Source organism: Eupeodes corollae, chromosome 1, assembly GCF_945859685.1.
Source record: "Eupeodes corollae chromosome 1, idEupCoro1.1, whole genome shotgun sequence".
Taxonomy (NCBI): Eukaryota; Metazoa; Arthropoda; class Insecta; order Diptera; family Syrphidae; genus Eupeodes; species Eupeodes corollae.
The window spans coordinates 71,843,544-71,866,078 of NC_079147.1; the positions used below are offsets into that span (position 1 = coordinate 71,843,544).

General features: G+C 36.8%; 1 protein-coding gene across 5 annotated transcripts in view; it reads right to left on the reverse strand.

The window, feature by feature from the left end:
* The window catches only part of LOC129953938 (band 4.1-like protein 4), a 399,888-nt gene that overhangs the window by 63,150 nt on the left and 314,203 nt on the right, over positions 1–22,535 (reverse strand). For 4 of the 5 annotated variants that reach the window (XM_056067491.1, XM_056067490.1, XM_056067494.1 and 1 more), the window contains 8 exons: positions 21,298–21,450; positions 15,939–16,108; positions 6,996–7,253; positions 1,957–2,292; positions 899–1,279; positions 489–749; positions 296–409; positions 75–221 (listed from right to left, as the gene is read on the reverse strand). In XM_056067491.1, coding sequence (XP_055923466.1) covers positions 75–221; positions 296–409; positions 489–749; positions 899–1,279; positions 1,957–2,292; positions 6,996–7,253; positions 15,939–16,108; positions 21,298–21,450 — 1,820 coding nt within the window. The remainder of the gene's footprint in view (positions 1–74; positions 222–295; positions 410–488; positions 750–898; positions 1,280–1,956; positions 2,293–6,995; positions 7,254–15,938; positions 16,109–21,297; positions 21,451–22,535) is intronic. The other variant, XM_056067492.1, reaches the window with a different exon arrangement.

Below are 22,535 nucleotides of genomic sequence, written 5' to 3' on the forward strand. Positions count from 1 at the left end.
AAAAAACAAGGACAAAATTTATCAATTGAAAAAGGGTTCTTAAAAAATCTGATGAAAATGCTTAATAAACATACCTTTCCGAAGAATAAGCATAATCCTGATCTGCTCCCAGACCCGAATCAGTGTGTTCGTGGGAGACTCTCAACGCCGAATTATCTAGAGGGCTTAAACTCGAACCTGTCGGTGATATAAAATCTCCCATACTCATACTCGACATCATTCTGGAAATTATACAAAATCAAAAGCGTTTAAGTACAACAGGTTCAACAAAATAAGCCGGGCAACTAGCCCATACCTAACTAATCCGGAATTGCGATCACATTCCCTAGACGAGATCGTACTAGCCGAACGGATCGATCCACTTTTAGTTCCGGAACTATCGTTCGGATTCGAACTTTGGAAATACAAACTGACATAATACATTTCAAATTCATATCAAAAGCTTATCAACTTATATGCCAAAGAGACACATTTATCGGTCATCTTACCCTCTTATCCGGTCGACGCGGTTCCGATTGCTCTGTCCCCCACCGCCACCACCACTGCCGGTGGTGTTGTTGCCGCTGCTGTTGCTCTTGTGGATTTTCAAGTTGCCTGAACCTGTTCGCTTCGAATGGTTCGTCTCAACCACAGTGTAGGGGATCTCGCGCAGTTGGTCCTCAGTCATGCCGGCCGTGTCGACTAGGTCAAACTGCAGATGCTTAGCTAGCTCACTTGACCAAATACGGTTTCTAGAGTCCGATGGAGATCTAGAGAAGTAGAGATAGAGAAAGAGAATTTTTTCTTTAAAAGGTCATCATCATTACGTAGAGCCCTTCTTCCCCGTCATCGATCAAATTCTTTGTCATTTTTTTAACTACCCTTTCCCCCAGCACTCTCTTTAGCAACATCAACTTACTTGTTCTTTTTGTGCCGACGGGACTTATGATGCGAATGGGTGTCCGAATGACTATCATTACTGTGCAAACTTCTAGCCACCATACTGCTCTTCGATACAGACGCCTGCTGGACGGAACTCTGACCCAGGCCATCGGCCTGTCGCCGTTGCACTTCCCGCCATTGACTTGTCGAATCGATTAGTTCGCCAGCCGAACCGCTCGCCGACAATCGATGACCCGAGTAGCTGCGTCCCCGACTGCTGTCATTCTCCGATCCAGAATTGCGACGGTGCCGCGATCGCCGGTGTTTGCGGTGCGAGTGATGAGATCGTCCCGATTTGCCAGATCCACGTGATAATTCACTCTCATTATCTGAAGTGCGGCGGTGTCGGTGCTTGTGCCTTATAATTTTATCATCAAATTATTTAGCATTTTGCGTTAATGTGGAAGATAGAGAAAAAACAATAAAAAAAAGGGCCAGTGTTATAAACTTTCTTGTACAGGATGTTTCAAAAGTTTGTTTTAAATTTCGAAGCAATTCTTTGAGGACTTGCTGAGCTTTTTGTGATTTATGAAGTAGAAAACCAGTAAGAACTGCACACAATTGAAATGGCCCATGAACTGAAATTCTGAAGGAAAAAAAAGGGACTGCCTTCGTTTTTGAGTCCACAAAACTCCTTGAAGAAAATCCCCAGCTTCTGGGCAGCTTTATAAACACGCGAAGCCAAAGCTGAAGCATTTTTGTGACTCAGCCATAAAGTTAAACCTGAGTTAAAGCTACTGATCAACTTATTTATATATTATAAATAGAATTGTAAAGCTTTTAAGTAAGCCTACTAGCTTTTTAGACCGAAGTTTTTAAGGTAGGAATAAAGATAAACTAGAATTATATCCTCCAAATTGAGGAATTAGCCTTGGACTTAGTTCACTACCGAAAAACTGGAGTCTTAAAAATTTTGTTTTCTTTGTTTTTTAAATAAAACAACCTGTACTCATAATGACCTCTCACGGTCCTCGATTAAGGATCATTTCATATTAAAATAAAATATCTACAAAAGAGAAGAAAATATTTACTTACCTTCTTGTGGAATGCGAATCATTGGATGAATGACTCTCCACAGAGCTAGATCGATATCTATGGTTATGGCTATGGCTGTGACTGTGGCTGCTGCTGTGTGTAGGAACGTGCGTACTATGACGCGTCGTTGATGCAGAACGCACCGATCGCGGACTTGATGAATTGCCAAATAGATTACGCTGCTGTGACCTGGGCCAAGGTGCACTTCGTGTACTTCGTGGCGAGTCAGGTGTTATTGTTGGGTTATTGTGATTATTGTTATTATTATTATTACTATATGGACGGATGCCAAGGCTAGTTGGTATGCTGTAGGTTGATCGATATGGACTTTCGTATCTGAAAATGAGTTAAAAAAAATACTCGGCTTGTTAATAACTTATAGAGATTAATGACTGAAAGTTTACGTGTTGGAATCGATTCTTACTTAAGAAGGTTTATTTTAAAATGAAATTAGGGAAGATTGTTGGAAGCTCCTTTATATCATGAACTCTTGAATTTAAAACCTATTTTTTTAAAGTTAAAAAAGTCTTAAACAGGTCTAAAAGAAAAATGATGATGAACGAAATAGAAATGACAGAAGAAAGCTTATTCCCTTAATGAAGTTGCAAAGTTTGGGAAGAGCAAAGTCATAGAATTCGACTTGTCTTAACAGAACTCCACTCCATCAAACTTATCGAACCGGAACTTGATAGTGGCAATATTTTGCTACAAATATTGTGTTTAGAACACTTCGAGAATGACAAAGGAAGCCAGTTTAAAAGATTGTTTAAGTATAAAAGATGACAAAGTAGAGAGCTAGCGGTCGAAAATCTAAGGGAAGTCTTAACAAGTCTGCTTGATAGACACACAGCCATCATCAATCTTAAAATCTTTGATTAAGGTTCTAGCGACCTAAGCTTAGGTTAAATTAAGTTTAACGGGGTGATGCAACGGTAGACCGAATTCTCACTCGGATCACTGTGGTTCGATTGAACAGCACAGGAAATGGGTAAAGATTTGGTAACTTACTAATTGAGTTCCTCAGACCTGTTAACTCCTTAAGGGACAAATGGCCTCTACTACGCCTACGCGCCACCGTGTACGGTTTCCGGAGATGTGTTTCAGCTCTCTCAAGCCCTTGCCTAGTGACGCTTCCATGTGCTTCTCGGTCGTCAAGCTCTTCTTCCTTCTTGTGTGAGTAGATTACACTGCATTGCTTGGCCTGCACTGCAGTCGCTACCTTTTCGAAGCGTATGTCCAATCCATTGCCACTTACGTCTTCGTATTATAGATTATATAGATTCCTGACCTGTACTTCTATGAAGGACCTCATTTGATATGCGGTTTGGTTATAAAATCTTACGATGTTACGAAGACGTGCTGCAACCATAAAGAAGTACAGATTCGGCATTTGTGCGATAGAGTTATTCCTCCAAATTTTTGACAGTATACCAATGCTTTGCCAATGTGGCAGATGACGTCTTGTTCGGTTCCAGCATCGATGGTGACGATACTTCGAAGGCATTGAAAGCTCTCCACTTTTTCCAACGGTTGCGATAAAATATTTTTTTGAGAGGAGGGTCGGTTCCGAGGCTGAATAATTTCGTTTTGACGGAATTAATTTTCAGCCCCACAACTTCTGCTTCTCTCTCCACACTTCTTGTCATTTGATGGAGATCCATGATCCTATGAGGAAGTAAGCAAACATCTTCCGCTTAATCCAAGTACTTTAAATAGGACGCCAAAGTCCATTGAATCAATCTGCTACCTGAAAGAGCTGTGCGCAGTACATCGCTTATCACCAACAAAAACAATACTGGCGACATAATACAGCCCTGTCTGACTCCGCTACGGATTTCAAAATCATGTGACAACCTACCTAAGTGACAATTGCATCCATCATATGCAATTAGTTTTTCTGGGATGCCTCTACTCCGAAAAGCTAACCAGATATACTCCCTGTTAACGCTATCAAAGACCTTCTCGAAGTAGATGAACAGCAGTGATATTCAACGCGCTGTTCAATAATGATCGGCTTTTTTGGCATCGAGTGTGGCCTCAAGGTGTTCTCTGATGCGATTCAGTATGACTTTTTCTACTATTTTGGCAACGGCAGTTAGAACGCAAATTTCTCTCTAGTTTTCCCACTTTGTAAGATATAATTTTTTTGGAAGCTTGACGAAAATACCCTTCTTCCACTCATGAGAGAAGGTTTCGGTGGTCTTCTTTAATGAGCGGATGAAGCAGTTAACTTGATGACGTTGCGGCTGCTTGTAAAAGCTCTGTGGGAATTCCATCAAGTCATACCGCTTTGTTGTCTTTAAGTGCTTTAATTGCGGCAACGATCTCATCTAAAATTTAAGGTGCGGTGCGGATTCGGGCATTAGTTTGTTCAGGAACTTCAAAGGCACCGTTTGCACGTTGTTTGCGGCTTTAATTGCGGCAACGATCTCATTTTTACTAGAAGGTGCGGTGCAGATTCGGGGACTAATTTCTGCGCTTCAAAAGTTATCGGCAGCAAGTTGTATGTAAACACTTGGTTCAAGACCGACGAAAAAGTGTTCTTTCCACCTTCTGACTTTCTTATCCACCGAACTTATAGCAGTACCGTCTACTTCTTTCACCAGTTGTTGCTTTGAGCTGAGTGCACTGGTTAGCTCTTTCGTTATTCAGTAAACGGTCCTTCTGTCGCACCTGTTTGCAGCATCTTCTGCTTCTTGCCTTGATGTAGTTACGCTTGTCGCGGCGCAGCCTGCGGTTAACCTCTATCTTTTTCATGCGATACAAGGACTTCAGCTCGTTTCTTTCTGCACCTTGTGCAGCAGTTATTTGAGCCCTTAACTGTTTGGGTTTGTTGATCCTTTCCGAAGATTCTTCTGAGAGCCAAGTGTTGTTGGCAACTTCCGACTATTCTGTCAGCACCTGATATGAAAACATTTTTCACAGCATTCCAATGGTGTTCTATATCGTCATGTACTGTGCTGCTGATTGTTCTCATTTCGTGTGACAGGTGGTCACTAAATTGTTGACGGGTCATGGGGTAAATTTGGCTGGAAGACTCTTGCATATCCGTCGACACCCAGCTATGAACCTCTCGCCATTATCATTGCAATTTCCGACTTCGTGAACACCCATCACATGCTCTAGCCCGTTGTTGTTACTGCCAACCTTAGCATTGAAGTCTCCCATAACCAAAATAATATCTCCGCGGGGAGTGTTGTTGTAGGCGGATCCCAGTTGACTATAAAAACATTCTTTCTTTTAGATGCGAGCTACTATGGTGCGTACCACTGTATTATGGTGACGGGTCGTACTCTACTCAAAGAGGTGTGACTTTTTTGAATGCCTGTCAATATAGTTTATTTAAGTCGGCCTAGTTGCAAAAGCTTTTTTGTTTTAAGTAGGTAGGTCAGTAGTAGTTTGACAAATCGAGCGGGTTTTAATAACTCCAAATGACAGTTTAAAAGCTCTTTATATTAAACCATGTCCCTCTATATTTCCTGGGAGTTTTAAAGTATTATCATTCCACTTAGGTACGAACATCTGTCAAAATACAAGTTTTAAAAGATTGACATTTTTAGTGACCATTTTCGATACGGTTGTTTTCGATTCTGTCAATATTTGAAAATATCTACTAGAAAATGGATAAAATGATCCAATTTGATGTTCGAAAAGCTTATATAGCTGTTAGTTAAAATAAATTCCATCTCAGAGGTCCAATTTTCGACCGCTTTTTGAAGCTATTAGGGCCGTTTGTCAGCAATAACGCGCAGAATATTCTCTTTCAAGGCATCAATCGTTTCTGGCTTATGAGAGAAGGAAAGCGTCTTCATAGAAGTCCACAAACTAAAATCCAGAGTTGTTAAATTGTACGCTCTTGGATGTCACGTCACAGGCCCGACATGCAAGATTATGCTATAGGTAAGAGTTTCCTTCCAATCTAACCATTTTTTCGGTAATAAATTTGAACGATTGCAAACGTTCTTCAAGAGTAAGTTTATTACTTATAAAATGGCAAAACCAAACTGAGCATAAGTCAAGTAACAGCTGTCAAAAAGACCAGTTCTGAAAAAAAGTGTTGCCAGGTGAAAAAACCACACCTCTAAACACCCTTTATGATATCAGAAGTAAGAGTTATGCAAATTTCTATAGTGAGAAATATTTTTAGAACAATTTATCCAACCATGATGAGTTTTTTATTCCCACTCTTTTAAAATAATCCACCTCTGATTTCATCATACGAAGTTACAAAAAAAACTAAAGATTTAAATCTTTCTTAACACCTGCATTTTAAGCCTTAAATTAAATTAATAAGTAACTAATGGATTTCAGGAAGCGGACTCTAATAGAATTTCCAAGAGAAGAGAAACGTTGAAGAATGCCTAAAGCTTTTAGGAGCAGCTCAAACTCACACTGACTAATTATTCTTCAGTTTTTTCATCTTATAAATATTTTATTTGCATATACAACTTAAGGCTCGTTAATACCTCTTAAAAGTTTAAGAAAAAAAAAAACAACAACATCTTATTAGTAACTTTTACGATAATCCTAATTGTAAGATTGTATCTTTGAATTAAAAAGCAAAAGAAAAACTTAAAAAACACCAAGGGAAAAAAGTCTCATAAAACTTAAAGCAACACGAAATTTCTTCAACGTGATTTTATTTTTTGTTTCGTTGTGTTCCTTTTTATCACACAGCTTTTGCTTGCTTTGGAATGGTTATAGGAGTAAACCCTATTTTGCTTCGACTTCTTTTGTTTACACACCCATAAACCATCAGAAAAAGGAAACTTTCCTAATGAGCAACCAAACCCTTTAGCTTCTGCTATACATAACCATCAAACCAACCCCTTGATTGATGTGAAATGTAATCCAAGAACCTTGCAACAACGCTAACGCTAACGCCAACTCCAGCGCCATTGCTGAGCTGCTCCGCTCCGGTCGCCATCATCTACCCGCCGGACGGGTATACAAAAACAAGAAATAAATATATTTGCAGAATAAAAAGAAACGAGAACCATAAAAAGAACCGTTAAATAAATTGCTGGACTATTACTTACGTCTGCACGGGTTGCAGTATGGAAATGCTTTTAATTTCCTGAGTTTTCCCAACGTAACTTTCGCCATTTTTACCGCCAATCCCGTTGCCACTACCAACACCAACTCCAACGCCAACTCCAACCCCACCACCACCGATTCCACTCAGAAAGTCATCCATCACACGTCTCGGTTGGCGCTTCGATGGCATTCGTGTGAATGGGGGTGGTGCTCTGCCAATGGACAGTGCATCTTTAGCTGCTTGTTTTTCCGTTCGTCCACTGGAAAAAAGAAAACACCATAAATAAGGAAAAACTATATGTCGAAAAATAATATGATGTTAGAACTTAGAACACATGCTCCTTATGGTCCTTATAGCCTTTATAAGTTAGAAGATTGCATCACATGGTTAGGTTATAATAGGAGAGCTATATGTTATATTGTCCAGGTTCAGCAGATTTAGAAACCTATAGGAAAGTGAGGGTAAACTGGCTCAAAAACCCCAAGAGGGGGCACACCATTAACTTGACGACCATCATGAGACATTACAAACCAAAACCCACGCCAAAGCTCTAAAGCCACCCGAAGTCATTAGTTTTGTGTATAAAATATCGCAAAGATAATACACCGTTGTGCGTTCGGGGATGAGTTTTTCTGCAATGATGGTAATCTTGTGAACAATTTTCTATTTACGGATGAGTAAGGAGTTAAGAGAAGAAGCACAATGAAATCCGATTAAAGGTGAAAACCACTACGGAAAAACCCACTTAAGGGAGAAACCAGATCATTTCAAATATAAATTATTTAAACTTTCATTACTTTTATGCAAAAAGAAAACATTAAAAACCGCTTAGGAAAATTCAATTGATAGAAACTTGTTTAGGGGAAAACACCGCTTGGAACACCCTTGAAAGAAAAAACCACTTATCTCAAACATTTTTCAGCTTCGTGATCATTTAACAAAAAGGCACGAATTTAAATCAATTCCTCTTAAGAGAAAATAAAGGCTTAGGAAAATACCCACTTGAAAGGAACCCGATTAAAAGAGACTCAAAGGAATCAAGCCCCTTTAAGGAAATACCCACTTCTCATATTATACTTCCCTCGTATTGACATACGGACAAAACAGGTTTATGATAATCTCAGTACAAGTAAATGTTGTTTGAGTAGATACCCTTTTATCTGAAACACTCCTTTTTGTATAAATGATTGCTTTAATCAAGAAAAGATTACAATAAAACTCGTTCAAGAAGACCCATGATGCAGTTAACCCAAATTTTCTTAACCACTAGTACTATAGGTTCATTTCTTTAATTTCATTCTCGAAAAGTTTTAAATAAGACGGCATTTGCAAAACAACACGTTTAGGGGAAAAATTCACTCAAGGAATTATTGGAATTATTTTATGTGTGACTAATTAAACCCAATAAATTAGTTTTTAATGCCCGTGGCATGATGGTTAGTGCGTTGGCCTGTTATGCCAGAGGTCTTGGGTTCGATCCCTACCTGTGCCATCTAAAGTTTTTTTTACGGGTATTGCCTCCTGCGACGAATTGACAAAACCTCCAAAGGTAATAATTGTTATCAAGAAAAGTGTTATCTCAAATTATCCGTTCGGATTTGACTTAAAATTGTAGGTCCCCTCCATTCCTGACAACATTACTTTTACACAGGAATGGTTGAGAGTCGTTAGGCTCTAGTTCTCAACGGACTGTTGCATCACCCCATTTTTTTTTGCATTTAGCCAACAAATTAGTTTGATTAAAGAACTTTATGAAAAAAAACTTCAATTGAACTTTTGTCATTACCAGTTTTCTTGGGCGAAGTACCCGCGCCGAGATCGTAAGTGAGTTGAACGGTCATGCCAGAGGTCTTGGGTTCATACCCTGACTGTGCAATCTTAAGTTTTTTAACGGGTATTGCCTCTTGCAAGTAATTGACAAATCCTCAAAGCTAATAAACCATTTGGAATCGGCTTAAAAGCTGTAGGTCCCCTCCTCCTCGACAACATTACTCGCACACAGGAATTGTTGAGAGTAGTAAGTCCCTAGTTTTCAAAGGACTGTTGCACATAATTTATTTTAATTCTCTTGGCAAGGTATCAAGTAGCATAATACCCGCTTAGAGAAAATCTCCTTAAAAAAAAAAAACAGTGCTGTAAAATGAGAGTTTTGGTTAAACTTTCTTATTGGAATTACTTGCCATTCCTTAAAACATATAAAAAAGACAAACAAAAATTGTTTAAAGAAAAGTATAGCTTAGTTAAGGAACAGTTTAAAGAAATATCCGTTTATCCTTATTACTTTGGGCACAAAAAGATTTATAATGAAAATCATTCAAGGAAATTCCCCTTAGAAAGAAAGTCTAGTTATTCAGAAAAAACTAGCTTAACGGAAATTTTTACTTTTCTAAAGCTTTTATGTTCAGTTATACACTTTTCTGGTAAAAAACCCGCTTAAGTGAACAAATGAATTTAAAAGAAAAATCCACTCACAGGGACATAACTTAAGGGTATAACGCGCTTAAAGGAAAATTTCACTTGTCTCAAATACTTTCAGTTGAACAATGTTGGGGAAAGACCCGTTTAACTGAACTAATTTTATCATCCCAAAATAATTGTAAGTAATAAATAAAGTAGATTCAAACCCGTTTTAAGGAAAAACTTGGCTGTATTAAAATCAATTTTTGTACCCAACAGCTTTAAGGTAAAAAAAGAAGGAGAATTAAACCCAATTAAGAGAAATACACTCGCGGGACCCTATTTATTAAAACAAAAGAAGATTCACCTTCTTATCTTCAGTTCCTTAGGTGAAAAAACAGGTAAAGGGTAAAGCTGGTTTGAAAGAACCTTTTCAGTTAGCTTAAAAGCATATATAATAGAACTGCTTTAAGAGAAACCCGCTTAGAAGAAAACCTGTTTATCAAAAAACACTTTCTCATTCTCGAGAACTTCTAATTACTCAACTTTGGAAAACTAGCATAATCGAATTTAGAAAAATACCCTCTTACTCCAAACATTTTTATCTCAAGTTTTTAAGGCAAGAAATGAAGTACCCGCTTAAGGAAAACCGAACAAATGGAAAACCTCAACACATATTTACAAAAAGACGATAGAGCGCCTATATTTTTTTATTTTATTTGTCCAACCCTGACTTTAATGCAACTAAATACCATTACCATGGAGCGTTGCAAGTGCTTACAAAATGCACTATAAAGCCAGAAAACCATCTCACTTTTAGTGATGGACGGGTCTAGGTACTTTTAGAACAATTATTCCTCAAACAAAAAATAAAACTAAAATATAAAGAAACCCTGACAACGACAATGAAGAGAACAAGGACATAACTTAAGGTGTGAAGGCATGAATAATTCATTTTTAATAACGCTCCCGAAGACAAAGTCGTCGTCGTCGTCGTCGTATAGTTCGTCGCTTGTCGACGACAACATGAGACGTGAATTGGACAAACAAAAACGCAGAGCAGCGTAGCATGTCCCCCTTCCAATGCAGCACTCCATAGGTTTGCTGTAGTCATCTTGGGAATCACATAAAGCGCAGCGTAGAGGACCTACCTATAGAGTCTTAACCTGTTACCCATGATGCCGACTCGACGACGACGCTGCGCTGGCTGATGCCGACACAACATGAATACTCGGATTGTCCGTTGTTTTGGGGGAAGACTAAGGGTTGGGCTTCAGTTCCAGCTCCAGCTCTAGCTCCAACTCCAGACATAGGTAGATGCATACATAAAAGGTGGATCAAGAAAACTCCATGGAATAGAAAATTTGATTTGTGGCTGATGGGCTGCGGTGAATGCGAAACAGTTGCATTTGGAATGAATGAATGGAGCCGCTGCTGCTGTTGCTGCGATGGAGGTGGTTCAGCTGCTGCTGCTGCTGCAGGCCATATGGTTTGGTTCGTGTGCGGCTCGGTTCTCTAAGCTGCTCCTTCACTATTATAATACTTGGAACTTGTGCAGCTCCCGATCCCGCATTCCAAGGGGGCTTTCAATTGAATTTGCATTTTGTGCCGCCACCGTTACCGTCACCGTCATCGCCGCCGCACACGGTGTGTTGAGGAATCAGAGGTTGGGTATGGCAAGGCTATACCAAACACCGACACCGCAGGCGATGACGATGACGACAACGGCAAGGACAACGGTCTAACGCCACCGATCCAATGCTAATGCGGCGCAAAGTCCTTCTTTTGGTTGGGAGGTTTTAGCGAAAGGAAAGTTTTGGCGATCAGGCGCTGGTGATGGGTTATGTTTAAAATTTCAAATGCAGAAAAGCGGAATTTTGTTTGTTAGAATTTTTGGTTGAATGCTTTGAATTGGGAGCGCATTGAATTTGTTTGCAATGCAATGCAATGCAATGGTTCGGAGGAAGGTATTTGCTTGGGATTTTAAGGAATATCCTCCTGGGCCACAAGTATTTGGTCGCAATATCATTGTGCAGGTATATTTTTCATCAGGGTGACTTTATTGTGGGTTCCTTTATAAAGATTGTCTTTTCATTTGGATGATTTTTGTATCCCTCCTATGAACTGAAGGAAAATATGCACCTACATGAAAAGTTGAAGACCCCTACAAATTGAATTTAAAAAACAAGTGGGTATACGACTTTGTTTTTTAACATAATATAATGAAAGAGGCTTGAAGGACAAGAAGGGAAGCTCTGGTTAACGTCATTAAGACTTTTTGAGCTTTGATGCGGTTACAATTTCTATGAATTAAATTTCGTCATAGGGCTATTGTTTTCTTTTAACTGAAAAATATAAGGGAAAATAAGCCCATGGAAATATCGCTAGTCTAATTTTGAAGAATAAAGGAAATAAACACACATCATGATAATCTATTCTAGATTCTAGATGTTTTGAATATCTGCATAGTTTTTATTTTGGACCATTTCTTCGTCAAACAATTGACATTGATACAAGCGAAGTTGAATATATCAAGGCTTAAAGCTATTTACTCTTGGCTTCGTAAGCAGTTTTGTTGAAATAGATGTTTTCTTTCTTGGATATCCACGTGTAGCTTCAGATGAAATCTTTTCTACTGTATTCTTGTTATATCTGGCGTTCCCCAAGGTTGACACGTAGGACCTTTCTTTTTCCCATAGCTTACTTTACACACAACAACACTCTTAGTGATGTCGAAGCAAAACCTTTCTCCTAACCTTGGTACCCGTGGCATGATGGTTAGTGCGTTTGACTGTCACGCCAGAGGTCTTGGGTTTGATCCCTTCCTAAGCCATCTTAAGATTTTTCACAGGTACAACCTCTTGCGATGAATTGACAAATTCTCCAAGAGTAATTATTGTCATAAAAAGTGCTTTCTAAAATTGTCAATTTGGATTCAGCTTAAAACTGTAGGTCTCCTCCATCAATGATACCAGTACTTGAACACTTGAGACTTGCAAATAACTAGGCCCTAGTTCTCAACGGACCGTTGAGCCACCTAATTTTTTTTTTTTAAACTCTTCCCTTTTACGACTATTACTCTTTAGTTTCTAAGTGTGTTGTCAAAAAAAGTACTTATTGATTTTTCAGCAAAACGTTTTGAAACTTATCACGGCTTATAAAATGCAAGTAAAAATGGATTTAAACGAAGTTATTTTCGAATTGCCATACCTCTAGGCCAAGACAATAGTAGGAAGTTTATTGACACTTCTGTTCAAGTTTCCAAAGCTTTAAGGCTTCACCGTATTTAAGAACACCCTTTTAAAATGAGAAATACTCATGCTTTTAATTTAACGATACTCGCATTCTACGGAATGGCAAATTGAATGAAAACCTTCTCATTTCTACTTAAGAGGGTATTACCCCCACCAAAATTAAAAACTATTATTGTGATGGAAGGTATAGAGTAATAATACCCTCAAAACTAATTTTACCAAAATAAAACTTAATACAACCCACCACACGCCTTGGATACTTTCGTTTTTCTATTATAAAAATGTAAGTGCTTGAGTTGTCCGGGTTTTTACCCAAGCAAGGTCTAATAAATCGGGAATATCTAAGTTATGAGTAAAAACTTCTCAGAGACATTTGTTTCAGATACTAGGATTTTTAAACATAATTGGTGTCTTCTTTGCGTGGATTTTATTTGAAGTGAAGCTGTGAAAAGCATGCCCGATGAGTGGAATCTCAGCATAGTTTGCCTGATACATGAGGAAGGAGATCCTCTGAATTGCGCCAACTACAGAGGCATCAGTCTCCTTAATATTGCATATAAGATCCTCTCTGCCGTATTATGTGAACGTCTGAAGCCGTTCGTCAACCACCTGATTGGTTCTTATCAGTGTGGCCTCAGACCAGGAAAGTCCACTATCGACAAAATATTCACACTACGGCAGATCTTGGAAAAAACTCAGGAGGTTCATATCGATACCCACAATCTCTTTATCGATTTTAAAGCCGCGTATCACAGCATCCATAGGGAAGAGCTCTACCGAGCAATGTCTAGTTTTGTATCCCTGTCAAACTTATCCATTTGTGCAGAATGACGATGGAGAATGCACGCTGCTCTATCAAGGTCGGAAAAGATCTCACCGATGCATTTGATGTCAAAAAAGGTTTTAGACAAGGCGATTCATTGTCATGTGAATCTTCAACACCGTTCTGGAAAGAATTGTGCAAAACTAATCGTTCAACACTAGAGGCATCTTCCAAAGGAAGAATAACTCTTGCAAATCGTTACTTCTTTGGACTTAGAAGCCAATTGAGGAGTGAAGTTCTCTCTTGAGCATCTTAAATCACCATGAGCGAATGAACATCTACGCTCCAGCCCGGAAGGTGTTCGAATCTAATCCCGAGTGACGGTGCAGTAGAGGAAGTCCACGACTCAGGTGGATGTAGACCTAAACCATCTTGGCGTGCGAAACTGAAGACAGATAGCTAGACGAGCTAGCTGGAGACGCATGTTGTTTGAGGCTCAGGTCCGCCCCGGACTGTAGGGCTACCTTGGGTATGTAAGTAAAGAAGCTGTGAAAAAATATTTAAAATGTAAGTTTTATTTAAGTTGAACGGGTTTTATTACCACTAATCACCAGAAGAGAGATAGTAACACCGTAATACTTCCCTTAAGAAAAAAGAAGAGGGCATGAGAAGCGTGAGGTCGAGATGTTGAGAGGTTCAAAACAGAAATGAAGTCGAAAGTTCTATCAGCAGGTGAAACTAAATTCACAAGTACACATCAGGTGAAATCAGCTTAAAGGAACCACAGTCAATGCTGAGGATATGGAACTAGCTTTTCTGTAGACTGTATAACGGCGACGACGAACCAAATTTCGCTCTCAGGCAGGACGGTCCATTCAATATAGACGACGAAAGGCAACAATCCCGTCTTCACGACTTAGACGAAGTAAAGATTGTCATATCTATCCTGAAGTCTTACAAAGCCGATAAGTAGATAGCTGAAATGCACCATGCACCAACTTATCTGTAAGATATGGTCGGAAGAAAGCATGTCCAATGAATGGAACTTCAGTATTGTTTGCCCGATACTGAAAAATGAGATCCTCTAAACTGGGCCAACCCTAGAGGCCTAAGTCTATTTAACATCGCAAATCTTTTCTAAAAGTCTAAAGCCCATTGTCATCCCTATCATTGTGGTTTTAGACCAGGAAAGTACACAGTCAAATATTGACATTACAGCAGGTCTTGGTGAAAAAAACCCAAGAACGTCAAACGTCGATTTAGAGGCCGCACATGACAGGATCTACAGGAACTAACTGTATAGAGCAATTTATAATTTTGGCATTCTCACCGAACTCGTCCGTTTGGTCAGGATAACCATGGACTTAACAGAACCTTTCCATCTCAAAAAAGGTTTTAGACAGGGTGATGAGCTGTCATTCGATTTCTTTAACATCGTACTTGAAAGAATAGTGCAGAGCTTCCACATCAACACCAAAGTGGTTTTCTATTAAAAGTCTCTCCAATTATTAGCATACGCTGATGACATTAACATAATCGAAAGAACTCAGCGTAATGTCAGTGAGGCTTTTGTGAGCATTAAGGCAAAAGAAGCAAAAATGGGTTTAGCGAAGAATGGGATTTAGATGAACCTACATCACTGACATCTCGGTCAAAACTTCACCATGGACAGTTACTTAGAGGTAGTTAAGGACTTTGTTTACCTAGGCTCCTTTTTGAACACAGAACACTCTGAGATCAAACAAAGAATTACTCTTGCTGTTTCTTAAGGCTAATAAAGCAGTTGAGTAGTAAAGCCCTCTTGAATTAACTTTAACTTAAAATGTATGGAGTGTATTGAAATTAACCTACACAGAATAATAATGTAATTGGTTCTTACTCGTTATTCAAACAGTTTAATATTTGGGGAGAGTTTTGAAGTTAAAAAAACAACATAGAGATTTCCCACAGCAATTTGTGTGACGACGCATTCTTAACATCAGCCAAAGCCTTAAGCGGGTCTCACTGCATAAGGAAAGTTATCTTATAATATTGACTAAGCAATTGCATCAGTATAAAGCTAATTTAAAATAGGAAAATCACGGGAATCACAATATTGAACCCTACCTCCGATAGATCATACAAATAACACACATTCTGTCAATCTAGGTTTAATGCAAAATTCGTTTCCATCGCGTCATAGCGTCAGAAAGCTCATAAAACTCGTTAGAATCGACAAAAAAAAGAAAGAATGTCCTTTCATCAAAAACATCGATTTGAAATCAAAATTGCATTTCGCTTTTATATCATTTCATTGTAATTCGTAACATCCCACGTAACTTCTCACCGTCAACGCAATGAGTTCATTTCACCATCGCTACGTTATACCAATTTAAAATAAGATGCAATATTCTTACTTTGTTACATTTGACGCCATATAACCATCGCCCGCCGAACCGCCGCTCCGCACCCTTATAAAGGTGCTGATGTTACCTTTATCAAACAAGTACAACAACAACTATATTCTAACTCCAAACTCTGTGTGCCTTACCTGTAGCGGAAACGTGATCCAAGTGTGAACAGTTCCGATGATTGCGATGATGACTGAATTGGTGCAACCCTCACCAAGCGGAAGAATGCATGATGCTCCACGCAACACCGCCAAAGGTGTTTGCATGCTGACTTCCTTGGTGTCTCGAAGCCGTACGTGCTTAATTCATTCTGCGAAATGTAAAAGAAAAAAAAAAGAAAGACAAAATTAAAAAACGCCAAAACGAAAAAAGGAGGAAAATTCTGATAGAGAAGAAGAAGAAGAAGATGATGAGTTTTTCCACTTTTCTTTTTTTTTATTTTTGGTATATTGTCAGAATTCTTTGAGAGATTGCAGCAATCTTTTTCACTATATACACTCCTGGTCCTGACTTAACTTTGTGCTCAGCAAAGGTAGGTTAGGTAACTTACCTACCGACATACCTTCTCTGTATTAAGTGTAGACGAAGCTTAAGGAATACAAATTTTACAAAGAATCAAGTTTCTGGAACAATGTACTAACATTCTTTTGTAACGACGCGACTGCGTTCCTACATTTTTGATAGCTGCATTTTACCGAAATGATGATTAAACAATTTGTATGGTTTTCAAAAAGAATATTAAATAAGAAAATAAAGGGTTTTTTTGGAATATGCAGATGGAAATGATTTAACATTTTTTTCTAATAAATACAAATTATTCGATGATAGTGCTCTGTTTGCATTCTGAATGCATCGCTTGTCTTTGAATTTTAAATGCAATCAATTATTTCTTCTTCTTTTTTTTTTAGGGCAAGGCTAGGTTTTCAGAAAACTTTCATCTTAAGGCAGGGATTACAAAAATTCAAAAGATTTAATTATATTAAAATATGTGGCCAAGACATTTATCTAATAGGAAATGGGTATTTACTACCCTTGCGAAAACTCCCACAACAAAATATTATTTCAAAGCTCTAAACAAATAATGTGTCTTAAGCTTTCTGTTGTTAGTCTCAGTTTAAATTGCATTTTATAAAGTTTTCACAACCGTTTTTAATTTAATGTCATGTTATGTTAGTTAGTAAACAAAAAATATGGAATCTAATAGATTTCCTACAAATCAATTTTGCACTTTTAACCTACCTACCACATTCCACCTTCCTTAAAATGTTGCTAAAACACTAAATAAGGTTGATAACTCCCTACCTATTTTAACTTCCTATAGGAAGTTATTGTATTGGGTCCGATTTGTCAAATTGAAAATTTTGACATTTCTCGAAGTTTCAAGGTCCCTAGAGTCGAAATAAAAGATTTTTAGAAAGATGTCTGTGCGTGCGTGTGTACGTTCGTGACGTTTTCTTCGTCGTCCATAGCTCAAGAACCAGAAGAGATATCGATTTCAAATAAATTTTGTTATACAGATAATAAGGCAGAAAAATGCAGAAAGGGCTCTCAAGAAAATGGCGTGAGTGGTTTTTTTTTACCATAGCAGTTTGAAAATAAGGTGAAAATTTTGGTTAACCCTAAATATCTTACGAACCAAATACGATATAGACTTGAATTAAATTGTATATAATATATTGTAACGTGATATGAAAAAAAGATTTTTTTTTGAAAAAAATCCATTTAACGGTTTTTTTTTTATAAATAAAAACAAAACTGAAGAAAAAAAATTGTCACAACCAAAATTTTACGCAACAATTTTGTGCAACAAAGAATTGAAAGTTTTTTTTTTTTATAAAAAATAAAAATCTAAAAAAAACATTGCTCAAAGTTGGTAAAAATTGAATATCGATTCAAATATCTTTTCAAAAACTTAAGATATTTTCTTTAATTCACTTTTATCTTTCAAAAAATATTGTTTTCAGCATTCTAAAAAATGTTGAAAAAAGTCGAATTGCCAGTTTTTTTACAAAAAATAAAAACCGAAAAAAAAAAATTAACAAAAGTTAGTTAAAAATAATTTTCGACTCAAATATCTTTTCAAAAATGGAATTAACAGTTTTCTTAAAACAAATAAAAACTTAAACAAAAATTTAACAAAAATTAGTAAAAATTGATTTTTGATTCAAATTTTTAATTTTTGAAAAGCTATTTGAGCCGAAAGTAAATTTTTACCAAGTTTTAGTATTGTTTTTTTTTAGAGTTTTATTTTTTGTAAAAAAAACTGTCCATTCGATTTTTTTCAAAATTTTACTGAATGTTGACAACAATTATTTTTAAAAGATAAAAGTAGTTTATAGCCAATATCTACAATATTTGAAAAGATATTTGAGTCGAAAATCACTTTTTAATAACTTTTATTAATTTTTTTTTTAAGATTTTTTTTTTTTGTAAAAAAACTGTCAATTCGATTTTTCTCAAAATGTGTCCTTATGTTGAAAACAATATTTCTTATAAGATAAAATTAATTAGAAGCTATAATCTCCAATTTTGGAAAAGATATTTGAGTCGAAAATCATTTTTTACCAACTTTTGTTAATATTTTTTTGGTTTTTAATTTTTTGTATGAAAACTATCAATTTGATTTTTATCAAAATTTTATCGGATTTAAAAAAAATTATTCTTGAAACCATGATGAAATCATATTTTAGTCGTAAAATTTTGGGGGTGACAAATTTTTTTTACAGTTTTTTTGATTTATAAAAAATCGTTAAATGGATTTTTTTCAAAAAATATACCTGTTTGGTATCACGTTACAATATATTATATAAAATTCAATTCAAGTCTTTAGCGTTTTTGGTTCGTAAGATATTTAGGGTTAACCAAAATGTTCACCTTTTTTTCAAACTGCTATAGCTCAAGAACCAGAAGAGATATCGACTTCAAATAAATTTTGTTATACAGAAAATAAGCCAGCAAGAAGCAGAAAGGGCTCTCAAGGAGATTCCGTGTGCGGTTTTTTTGCATAGCAGTTTAAAAAAAAGGTGAAAAACCTAAACAAAAAAATAATAATAGTAAAAATTGATTTTCGACTCAAATAACTTTTTAAAAATTTGAGATTAACTCTGATCATGATCTTCTACATTTTACATACAATATAAAATTTAAACATAATTTTATCCCTCTGTCATTCTCTTTCAATTTTATCCCTCTGTCATTCTCTTTCAAAGATTTTCGGTCCATAAACTTAGCTGATCTTCATGGGTCATGTTTCTATCACCTTGATGATGATGACTGATATTTTATTTCCGACCCTGATGCTGAGTTAAATTGTTTCCAAGAAGTTATTGATTATTTTCCAAACAAAACAGTAAATGTTCGTAACAAAAGTTGTCCTTGGTTCACTAGGGAGGTCGTCGAACCTATTGAATCTAAGTAAATAAATTTCGTTCTGTTTCTTATTGAAATTCTTAGAAAGTATCGAACAAAATATGGTCGCTAGAAACTCCAAACGCTTTGGAACAATTCACGACAGTTAGGGATTTCTTTATCAATGAGTGTTTCTTATAAAAGAGAAATTGAAGCTGATGTGCTCAATATTATTTTTCTTCAAAGCAGCATTGAAGACCATAATATGAATGATGGTATTAATTGTATACTTAATTAGTTACTTAAGGTGGCGCTACAGTCCGGGGCGGACCTGGGCCTCAACCAACAAGCGTCTCCAGCCAGCTCGGTCCCTAGCTAGCTGTCTCCATTTTCACACGCCAAGTTGGTTGAGGTCTCTTGCGATTGTAGCCGTCTAACGTCGAATCTTCTCACAGTACTTCCTTGTTTTGGCTTGGATCGGGATATCCGTAGCCGTACCTTGGCTACAACGAGGTAGTGGTCCGAGTCAATGTTGGCCTCTCGGAATGTTCGGATATCCTGGATACTGGAGAAGTGTCGTGCGTCGATCGCAATGTGGTCAATCTGGTTGACGGTTGATTGATCAGGAGATTTCCATGTCCCCTTGTGGATATTGAGATGCGTGAACTGCGTACTAGCTACCAGAACGTATCGCCCCGCAGCGAAATCGACCAGCCTGAATCCGTTGTCGGAGGTGGTGTCGTGTAGGCTGTATCACCCGATTATGTCACCAAAGATGTCTTCTCTTCCTACCTTGGCATTAAAATCTGCTACGACAATTTAAATGTCGTAGCCAGGGCAGTGCTCATATGTCTTGTCCAAGATTTCGAAGAATATGTCTTTGGTGACTTCATCTTTCTCCTCTGTTGGGGCATGCGCGCATATAAGGCTTATGTTGGCGAATTTAGCCTTGACGCGGATTGTCGTGATGCGCTCGCTCACACTGTTGAAACTCAAGACTTTTTGCCTGAGCCTAGTTCCAACAACAAATCCATTTTATTAATTAATTGTATAGGAATATTTTAATCAATCGTTTTTGCCTCACATAATACCTTGACTAACTCATATTATTAACTATAGCATTACAATTTTAACCTTCTTAAAGTCATTGAAGATAGCTAGAGTAATGCATATTGCCAAAAGCAACTGATTTTAGGCCAAACTGTGCTTTTCGAAAGTTTTTGGAAGATACGAGTAGATAGCTTAACAGATTCTTGAGTACTTATTTTATCATAACTTTTTATTTCCTGGGCAATCAAATTTTAGGTCTTAACACAATTTTGCTACTGACATAATAAAAATACTGACAAATATTTTTTCCAAAACCTTACTTTTTTTTGTAATGAAATATTTGTAGATTTGAAGTCCTTTCAATAAAACTGGCAATGCATAAATTTATGTATCCCACTATAGAAGTTATGTACCTACTTGGCACTGAAATCATTCATTTGGAAAGTCTGAAGGCCTTCTGACCCGACATGATACCTGTGCCTATCATCCTTGACAATCATTAGAGCAAAAGAGTTGCTCTAGAAACTATGAAGAGCTATACAAGCAAACACAGTTTAGAAGTAAGTCTGACTTCCATAAGCCCTTATTAACGTTCATAGAAAATGTTAAAAAATAAATTCTAATGGTAATTAAATCTAAGTCAAGTCAGTTAAAAAAAAACCAAACCTCATAAACTATTATTTCTGGATAAATTCCCATAAATACTTAAAACAAAATACACACACACACACACACACCTAATAGAAGTTCACTCATCTTACTTTTTTTAAAAAAATACTTTTAGAGTTTTGTTATTTTCTTCTGCCACCCTACTCGTGTTTCGCTTCGAAAACTTTCTAATTTGTCGCTAAAAACGAAACGAAAGTGTATTCTTAAGGAATTCTCCTGACGACAAAAATATTAAAATAATCCAAACATCAACCCAACAGAACACAACAAAAGTTAAATAAGCTGAAGGTACATAAGCAACAAAAAGAAAACCTACTAAATAACGAAAAAAGGATACTCCTTCTATAGATATAGACGTGAATTGTATACATATACAAGTAGACATAGAGGTAGTATAGAAATATTGTTATAAGGATAATGGTATACATTTACATTTTTATCGCAGATTCTCAGCATAAAATATCGTCCTTTGTAGTAAACTTTAGCTATTCGAGGCCAATAGTAATGAGCCACTGTTGTCTTGTTCCTAAGGACGACTATGCCACTCGGTGTAAGTCCAAGAAAGTACTCAACGCTGTCTTCTCCCTGTGAATAAAGAAGAATAAAGAAAAGAAAAAAAAGAAAAGTTAGATTTCATTCAAAAAAGCAGACAAAAAATAAAGAAAAATCCTAAAGGACCAACAATAACATCCTGCTCGTCATTATTGCTTCAAAAATAAATGTAAAAGAAGAGAAAACGATGATGTGGTGTTAATTTTGCCAACACCAAGTTATCAACCGCTTTTTTTCGTCTTCTATATGTTTTAAAGGAGTCTTTCAGGAGTTTCACAGTCTTTTTGATAAGACAGTTCTTAAGACGTGTTTTGCTGCGTCTCACGGCAGCCTTCGATCGATATACTCTTGTATAAAGCAGCGTTGCGTTGCGTCCGTAATGAATACACTCTTAGTTTTTGGAAAACTTTTGTTGAAGATATTTATTTGGGGGATGATGAGGATGAATTTGCTTGTTTTTAGGTTCTCCGTTACAACGGCGCGGCGGTGGTGTGGCGGAAATTGTGAGTTGTAAATTCAGTTAAGTAATTTTAAGGAGGGGAGGACTTTTTATTACTTAATTTTTTTCTTTCGTTTACTTGTTTCTTTTTTCTCTCTAAATGAATCTTGAAATGATGAATGGACAGAAGGTCTGATCCCTTCTTGTATAAGTATCTTTTGTATCTTAAATACCTACTTTCAGGTCCGTTCATCAACTTCTGACTATAAGGAGCTTATCAATGTTTTGTAGTATCTTGCGTACTCAATATTTTTATTTTATAACAGAAAGTGCTAAATTTTTGAATCTTTTTGAAAAATTTCTTTCGACAATCTCGAAAACTCGCTTAAGGTGTAAAAATAAAAATGTGTAATTACCTTAAAATTTTGTCTAAGACATGTTTTTAAAAGCAGTTAGAAGAATTGCTAGAAAAATTAATTTCTCTTACTTTTGTAAGAAGACACCAGCTCAACTAGGCTATTGGGTTTTCTAGCGTTTAATCCAGGTTAAGACATAAATAAGAAAGAATTGATTCTTCTGTATAATTGTGAAATAAAACTCAATAACTAGGTAATTAACAACCTAATGTTTCAAAGTTAAGTCTTGAAATTCAAAATTCGTCTAGTGTTTTATCTAAAGT